General features: G+C 38.3%; 1 protein-coding gene across 1 annotated transcript in view; it reads left to right on the top strand.

Annotated features, from left to right (window-relative positions):
* Positions 1-39: 39 nt before the first annotated feature.
* The window catches only part of NAALADL2 (N-acetylated alpha-linked acidic dipeptidase-like 2), a gene marked incomplete at its 3' end in the record, with an annotated part of 69550 nt that continues 60230 nt past the window's right edge, over positions 40-9359 (top strand). The window contains 1 exon segment of the mRNA XM_009696745.1: positions 40-533. Within this exon segment, the coding sequence (XP_009695047.1) occupies positions 40-533 (494 nt within the window).

Raw genomic sequence — 9359 nt, 5'->3', positions numbered from 1 at the left:
TTTTTTTTTTTTTTAAATTTTGTTTTAATAGATAAAAAGATGGCCTATCACAAAGTGAATGCAGACCAGAGAGCACAGGGGCACTCTCCATACCTTGACAATGATGAGCTCCAAGCCACAGCACTGGAACTGGAATGGGACATGGAAAAAGAACTAGAGGAGCCTGGCTTTGACCATTTCCGACTGGATGGTGCGGTCCAGCATCACTTGGGAAACTCACAGAGCCCTGACCTTGATCTCGAACCCATCCAGCCTTCATCTTCTCCAAAGGGAAGATTCCAGCGGCTTCAGGAAGACCCCGACTACATTTCACACTATACAAGACAGGCACCAAAGAGCAACCGCTGCAGTTTTTTTCAGATACTGAAAATATTTTGCACTGCTTTGATTTTATTTATTTTTGGAATTGTGATAGGATATTACATGCGTAAGAAATGCCCTTCTCCCCCAACATCTCAAGAGCCAAATAACCCTCATATCTACCATGAAATTCTCAAGGAAATCAAAGCTGAAAATATTCAACAGATTTACAGGTATGTACGTTGACATGTTTTTGTTTAAATGCAATTGCGTGCCAATGTTAAGACTTCTTGTGATTTGTTTGTGATACAATCTTATTTACAAACCTTGACTTTTTCTTCGTCTTCAGTTTTCTCATGATGCTAGGGAAGCTTTCATAAACATATGTGAAACTAAAGTAATTTTTAGCAATGTGGATTTGTGTTAGTCATTATAGTTTTTGCTTTAATAACGTTCTGTTGCTGAATATATTAATACTAGCTTTAATGCATATGAATTGAAAAACATGATAATTCAAAGTGAATAGAAATACAGATGATAGACTAGCTGTCCTAGATATCCAGTTGATTGTCAAATAACACCATTGAAAAGATAGATTTTAGATGGTGTTTTGTAATATTTGGTGCTTTAAGAAATCCCCATCTAACCTCTGGCAAATAATTGAATCCTGGCTTTAGTCTGCATGGGTTTAGGATGGAGAAATTGACCTCTGAACTCCGAAAGACTGTGATTTTTTTTTTTTTTTTTTTTTCCTTTAGTACCTGTTTTGTGAATATAGAATGTTGTAAAATATCTACTGTCTGGCTTTGAGTTTAATTTTTTTTTCCATGTGGAATCTTTTCACTGCTTTGAAAGTTTATATAACACATTCGTATCAGAGTATAATCACTTTTCTGTAGCAGTGAATGTGGAAGAAACTAGGTTTTCCTGCCAACTTTTGAAAGCTATTTCTGTATGAGGGGAAAGATGAGCTTACTTCTGGCTTCTGGAACTGCAAGTTCCTTTTTCATGATAAAGGAAATGCATTGCAGATTTTTTGATTGATACCAGTTCAGAAGCAGCAGAACTTCCATACCTGAGGTTAGAAAGGATTATTATCGTGGGCATCCAAAGAATTGTTCTTGAGTAGATCAGAAATATGTTGAAAGTAACCACAGATGTCTTCTAACATAATTTGTCTTTTATTATTCTTGCTAAACCAAGCCTGAAGTCCTGAAGTGGTTAGTACCATGTTCTGAGCTGACGCTGTTACTAAATTCAAGGTTAAAAATAGATATGAAGGATTTCGTGTCAGTTTTCATGTGCTGAACTGACTCTACTTTATACATATCTAATAATTTTCATAATGGGAAAGGGTATAGGTGATGAAAAATGTTGATTCTGAATGATAAAAAATTAACTTCTTTGTCTTTTCAGAGTAAATTGAACTGAATTCTGTCATTAGGCTTAGTCACGAACAAAGTACTGGAATAAGCTAAGCCCTACTAGTTGGATATTACACAAGTTACAGCAAATTGCAGAGAAGTCTGTCCATCTCAGGATAATACTCCAATACTTTGTGTTTGGGGACTGGGAATCGCTTGTCCTTTTATTATTTCAAAGGGTGGTTTACAAACATCCCTTTTCAAACTTATTTCAGGTAGCTATTAGGATATTAGTGAGAAGCTGGACTTTAGGTAAAATGAATTATATGAATACTTTGGAACTTAAAAAACTTATGTAGTTGCTATCCTTTAACATAAATCTTAGCATTTGGTAATTTTTTTCTGCGTAATACCATGTTTTCACCAAGTGTAGTCGAGCATTAATTCAGCTACCAATTGATTTTGTATGTAAGTACATAATCAATGCTTTTAGCATACTGCATTACCCACAAGATTTTTCTTAGCCCAACATTTTGATCTGAGACAGCTTTTTATCCCATGTTGTGTTAAGTTGCTTTCCCTCAACATCTGTTTGGCAAGAGTCAGAGCTACTGCAATGAAACCTGCGTATACGTAGCCCCACAAATATAGAACACGCAACATATGTTCCTTGGGAAAAAAAAAGCCCAAACCTGACAAAATCAATATATGTTATTGTAAGACTTCTTTCAATATAATATACTTTGAGTTACTAGGAGTAAGTGGCAGCTGCTTAGCTTGCAATTTCTAAATGTTACTGAGAATGATGTTAATTTAATTTTCTTAGCTTACTACTTAGATCAAACTCAATAGTGGTAAGGGATTTTGCTAACAGTCCTGATAAAGAACTTGAAAGAAAAAGATGTGTAAAAGACAGAGCAGTGCCAGTTATCTTGCCCAAGCAGACATCACCTTAATGTGCTTGGTGGTCTGGAGTGGGAATTTCTTACTGGGATGAAATCTGCTGTGGTCAGATGAAGCTTTGAGGATTGGGACCCTCTGGGCTTCTAAAGAGGTTGCAAAGTGCACCAGGGGACTTGTGTTGCTTTTGTTGGGATTTGGACTGGATTCTGCGCGAGTTGAATAAAGCCTCTCTACCAATCTGTGTTAGGAATGGAGGTTCATGTAGGATAACAGCAGTTTGTGTGCACGGGTTGCTGAAACGGGAGATGCAGGTGTTCCTCTCCAGCTTCTCCGCTGGAGGCTTTTGGTGAGAGCTCATGTGCCACTCTTCTGTCAGTCCCATACTGGCCTTCTGCGTCAGCCAGGTCTGTGTTGAGCATTTTTCCCAGCAGACATACTAGAAATCATTAGATAAGAAAAGTCACTGTGTTGGCTTTTATCCCTTCACCTTTGCACCTTGCTTCCTGCTAAATGTCAATGCTACAGAAATTCAGTGCAGTTTAGCATGGTTGTAATTACTGGCCTTGGCAAGTTATCTAATTAATGATACAGTCTAGGTAAAGATTATCTCTGTAAGCTTTTCTGAACATCCCCACCCCCTATAGAGAAGTGTTTACAGTGTTGACAATAAAAGTAGAAATCCGTTTACTCCTGACATTTCAGAGGTTTCAAGAGGACTTAAGTTGTCAGAGGTGCCTGAAAGGGGGAAAGAAGTCACCACAAAAAATCGAAGAGTTTTCCTTACCCCCTTACCCTGCATGTTGCATTTTACATGCTGACAAAAATTAGGACAAATATTGTTAATAGTATTCAATCAGTAAATGTAACATTTTAAGAGTGTTAATGCGAAATTTGCTCAGATATAAATATTTATAAGCGAAACAACCTGCTCCGTAGTACAGGCAGAGTTAGAACTGATAAAACCAGACATCATTCTGCAAACATCACTGAGCTGGTAGGAATCTAGTAGCATTACATCTGTTTGTGCCATGAATATGACTTTTCTTCAGTTTTCTTTTGGAAGAGACATGAAAAGGTTTTAGTTTAAGTTTGGTGTAACTTAGCTCCCAGAAGCCTTCAAGGTGAGTATGAAAAGGGCATAAATCTCACATGCAAAAGAGACCAAGAAGAAGCTGAGATACAGAATACCTCGGGCAGTGTTTAAAATTATATCTGTAACCATCAGAACTTACCAAGGCAACACAGATGGACAAAGCTGGTAAAACTTACAGACTGAAAATTGGCACTCTCATGGGACAGCTCGATTGAGACTCCATGGCAGGACTGAATTCTCAGAGCCCTTTTAGAGAGAGCATGTCAAGAGGGCAAAGCTGGAGAGTAGTCATCTGTGCTTTTAGCCCACGGTCTTGCTCCCTGAGGAATATGTCTGCACCTTCGAAATATAATTGTTAGAATAAGATGAGTCCTGTTTTCAAAACTGATGAATGTGTTTCGATGTGGAAGTCTCTGAAGTTTATAATGAATGCTTAGGGTCGTAAGAGGCGCAGACTTTCAAAAACACAGAAACACCCAGCAATTTTGCTAAGCACATTCTTGAATTCTCAAAAGTAAAGCAGCCTGATTTTCACTGAAAACTGACATTTTTAAGCTACTTCTTAAAACAGGATAAAGATTTCTAATATCACTTAAGTGCTTATGAAAATTCAGCTGGTTTTTCCTTCTTGCTGTGTATAAAAAGGGGGATGCTGAAGAAGTGTGTCTTTATCCTATTGCTGTGCATCTGCCAGATGCAGGTTAGCTACTCAATAGTCGTTACCACATAACTGATTTATTCAGCAGATGTATGTTGATAATGAGTGGATTGATTTTTATTCCTCACCTCCTCCCGCCCCCTTAAAGTTGAATTTGCCATTTCTGCTGTATAGTGTCCGCTTTGCCTCCTGGGTGATATTTTTTTTTTTCCCTTGCTCTGCCTACCTTCAGGAAGAAGACAAGGGAAAAAAATCTGAGGCACCCTGGTCTGGAGTTAGAGGGTGCATTGTCACTGACTTCAAGGTTACTGTCACTAGCTGCCAAGGTTTCGGTCATCGTATATGTTGCTAAGCTTTTACGTTTTAGAATGGTAAACATTTGAGTTTTGTGCAGACTTAACTTTGGTGAATGTTTTCAGTTAAGGTTTGAGTTGAATGTTATTAACAAAATCTATAGAGACAAGACAAAGCACAAAAAGTAGCAAAAATACAGTCTCATCAAAGACCTCTAAGATTATAATAACTACTGCTATCCAATTTGGCGTCTTTTTCTGTATTGTATTGCATATTTAACAGTGCCAAGCATTTCAATAGAGGAAATATGAAAGGTGGTAATTTTATTTTGTATGAAATTCTTTCAATTTTGTTGCTCCAAAACCAGATAAAAGTGAAACAATCCTAATTTTTTTGGAAAATATGGGGCTATCATAATTTTTTAGGAAGTTGTAGTTTTGGGGTTGACTTCTGTAAAATAAATCGATAAACAAAGATTCATGTTGAATAGTAAGAGTAAAGAAAAATGGACAGTTGTGTTGATGTTGATGATAACTCTAGCTATACTTTGTCAGATTAGTTAATTCTTTCAAATATTATTTTTAAAATTCTTATGGCATTATTCTGCTTTACTCTGTAATTCCTTTCAACAATCGTATGTCTTGGTTACTATCAGATTCACGGTCCTCCTGAGTACATTTTTCCATTATTAAGACTGGGGGGGCCACACACAGAAGAGTCTTTGCTTTGCTCTTCATCCAATCTATAGAGCTGCTCCTACATTTCAACTCTGCTTTTCATCCCATATATTCTCGCTCAAATGCTTTCTTCACTATCATTTTTTCTCTCCCCTCGAGCAATAGGGAGGTTTAAATCCCTTCGTAATACATCTAGTTGTAACTAACTGTCCTTTGGAGGCATATCTGTTCCTTCTTCCAGCTGGTAATATCACCTGCGGAATCTCCCAAATCCATCTCTGGCAAGAATTGATTTGTCACTGGTGCCTGGTGCCATCCATAACTTAAGCTTAATTCTTCAAAGGGCTTTGGGAGAGTAGGCACCAGCAGCTCTCCTACGAAGTCATGGCCAAAGAAACAAAAGTGTCTTTGCAGTGAGAAAAAGAGTTTACTTCTGTCTTCCGAAAGTGAAGTGAGAAACTTCCATACCCAAGTGCTTCTTGTCCCTGATCAGTTATAATCAGTACTGTTAAAACCTTGGAGCTTGAAACCTTTTTATCAGGTAAAGCCTCTGAAACAGAGACCTGATGAGCAAAGAGAGCCTAAGAACTTCTTGGAAATTTTCAGTTCTGGAGATTTGGACTGAATTAAATTTACAGGCTGCTGCTTGGCAAAATTGCCTTTGCTGTCCCGGGAATGAGAAATCATGGCAGGAGCAGAGCTTCTCCTTCTGAAGGAAGGGTATGAGGAGAGAAAGGAGGGCTCTGGTGACTGCTTCCCTTAGGAAAGACCCATTTTGTTCCTACCCCTGTTAACAGCTGCTGTTAATTAATAGCTATGTACTGACATCTACACGGCTGATGTTAGCAGTCTGCTGGGCTAGACCGCTGCTCACTTTACCTGTGATCTGAGCGGTTGTCTTTGTGTCCCCTGTACACAAGCAAATTCTGGTTTTTGTCATGCCAACAGTGGAAAAATGCATTGCAAAAAGTAAATCTTAGTTGGAACTCATCCTATTCCCTCCTGTATATCAGTCTTAGGTATTTATTGTATTACCATAAAAAATGCAAGTATTAAATATAGTTAGACGGAGTCTAACTAAACATCTTTAGAAATGGATGTTGGCATATTCCTGGGTAACCAGGAGCTAAGCAAGCTCTCTAGATTTATTTCATTCCCACACTCTGTGTAATCACTAGGGATTCTCTTTATTCACATGATAATTTTGAATGTGTATTTATAAGTACAAAGGCCCTTTTGAAAGGAGATAAGAGTAATGTCAAACAAGTGAAAGTTCCCACTTATTCTCCTGCTACCTCCCCAGTGAAGAATGGCTCTGAGAACATGGGGAGGTGTCTTTTGCGGAAGAAAGATGCCCTGCATGACCTGAGCGGTATCTGTGGAACACCAACTTGATAAATTTAGGCTCCAGATACCCACTTATATCAAAATATGATGGTTTTTATTTTTAACCAAAAAATAGGTTATATCTGTACTTCAGAGGTGTTAATAGAAAGGCTTGTCTGTTTTATAGTTTTCTAGATTTCTTTGACTTCATTCAGTTTGCCTTTTTTAATCTTTTTTTTGCCAAACATACCTCTTTGATTTTTTTTTTCTGTAGATGAAAGAAGGAAGCATTACACTGATAAAATGCTTGACAAGGAGGTGTAAGTTTGTACCTGTTAGGATCAGTTACAGCATATGCTTATAAAATTCCTCTTCCTTTTTGAAGAAATGTCTTAGCTAATGGTTTACTTAACATCAGAAGTATATTTCAGATTTTAAGTCCACCATGTGGTTCACTGAGAGCAATTTTTGCTCTTGATTGTTTATTTTTTTTAATGGTAACTGCAAAAATATATTCATTTTTAGATGTTTGATTTGGGAAATCATTTACAGTAAAGTCTGACTTTTGTATTATAACTGTGTCCTTTGTAAATGAAGTACACAGCATTAGCTTAAAATAATTTTTCTAAGCAATACACCAGTGTGATATAGTAATGAATTAAATCCAATAAACTGTATTATGCCACATCGGCATAGTAAGTAATGAGTCCCTTGATAAATTTCCTTATCTATCACAGCTCACATGAATGGCTTCAACTGCTCCTTTCTCAAAAACAACATAGAGTTGTGTGCTAGGGACAACAGAAAGAAAATCACAATGCAGCCAACTTACTGTTTAAGAAACTCTTTAAAGACAAAAAAAGTATTTTAGTTTGTCTTTGAGGTTTAAGAAAATAAAAGAGAGATTGCCAGACCTCTGAGACCTCCTCTCAAAAAAAGAGAAGCAGGAGGATTTGTGTCTTGTATGTGATAACCTGGGTGGACATAATATGTCATTAATGTGAAAACTGAGAATGAGGCCTTTGAGTATTTTCTTATAAATGTATCATTCCAGGAAGGATATTTTCTGGAATAGCAAAATGATATAATATAGATAAGCTAATTGGGAATTTTTAAAGATTATATCCCACCCTGCCCTGTAAATCTGCCTTTTTTGTGGGACAGTGTGTATTTGAATGCAACCTTCACAGGCTCCAGGTGGAGATGTGAGAAGGGGAGATGAAGGACAGCTCAGTCCTGCTGAGAGGTTACAGGGGACACGGGGGACTGAGGGGCACGTCCTGTTCTGCATAAGGTGGAACAGGACCTGACACCTGAACTTCTCCCATCGGGGTGCTTTCCTACCCAATATCTGCGTGGTGGTACAGCACCTCATGTTTTCTAGGAATAAGTAACACTAGTATTTGATAGGCTATACAGCATGAATGAATTTTGCTCTGATCACTTATTTTTGGATTGCATAATCTTACTTACTTTAAAATTAAAGATTACTTTGCTGAAATTGCCTCAAACTCTTCATAGCAGAAGTGTGGTTAGGGTTTAGAGAGAGAACCATTTTCTGTGGCCATTAGCTATCTGCCTCTTTACCATGACTGCTGAAAAGTGTGGGGCAATTTAGTCCCAATTAGAACAGCAATTCTGCATGGTGACAAGTACTACTTTTCCTAATAGATGATGAAAAGAGCTGTGCCAGCATGGGTGAGGAAGTAATTTGCTTTTTAAAGGTCTAGCATGCTTTGCTCCTGCCTGCTTGGGGTAACAGAGGGATCCGGGAGGGACTGATGCTACCTTGAATCTTTCCGTTTGCTGGGCTACCCCCAGGCCATCTCGCTGTCCTTTGCCTGTAGGTGTTTGGTGCTGTTTGGAAGGCTCAGATTTTCAGGGGATCATTTCTGTTTCAGCATGACAAACTGGAACAGATGGTGAAACATCTATGGATTTTTAAAATCCATGCCTTTAAAAAAACTTTTGGTGAGTGGTGGGCCCTGTACTTGGCTTTCCCTGAAAAAGAGAAATGCTTGACTAGACAGTTCTGAGCGATTCTGACACTGATGCTGGCTAAAAGGCAGTATTTAGAGACAAAAGACTTACGTTGCCATCCATCAGTTTTATGTAACCGAACGATATTTCTTCTAACAGAGAATCTGAAGGAAGAAAGCACACAGCCTGCTATGATGACAACCGGTTTTCATTTTAGGCCAATTGGTTCCAATGGGGAAATATCAGAGGATGCAGAAATTGGACAAAGTTGTCCTTCACTGTCCAGTCCTTGCAACGCAGTACAAGGGGAATCAGCAGTTTTGGCTAGTGGTCCCAGGGACGTACTTATAAAGATAGTGAGAAACAAACCTTCCAGAACAAAACCCCTTAACAATTTAATTAGTGGCACTAGGTACACGGACTATCCTATCTACTGATTGCCCAAGCAACTGCAAGAGTTTGCCGCTGCTGAGTTAACTGTCTTGGCTCTCAACTTCTCAGCGATTCAGAGAGTGGCTGTTTTCTCAGAGGAGATGGTGGCACAGGGCATTGTATAGAGTTCTCTTGTAAAATTTATTGAGCACCAAACGCTTGCAAATTCCTGTTTAGGATGCATCTCTCATCAGCAGAGTGTAAAACTGAAGTCTATTGGTACTCTTGAGATACGGCGTTTGAGTGGTATGCACTGCAACAATTAGCAATTAGTTTCCTGCCTGTACACATAAATCAAATTAACAAAGCCTCGAGGGGAAAGAGCTTTCTCA

The sequence above is a fragment of the Cariama cristata genome, unplaced genomic scaffold (assembly GCF_000690535.1).
Source record: "Cariama cristata isolate BGI_N322 unplaced genomic scaffold, ASM69053v1 scaffold203, whole genome shotgun sequence".
Taxonomy (NCBI): Eukaryota; Metazoa; Chordata; class Aves; order Cariamiformes; family Cariamidae; genus Cariama; species Cariama cristata.
Note: the sequence above shows the minus strand (reverse complement) of the source record. Positions and strands in the feature narration are given on the sequence as shown.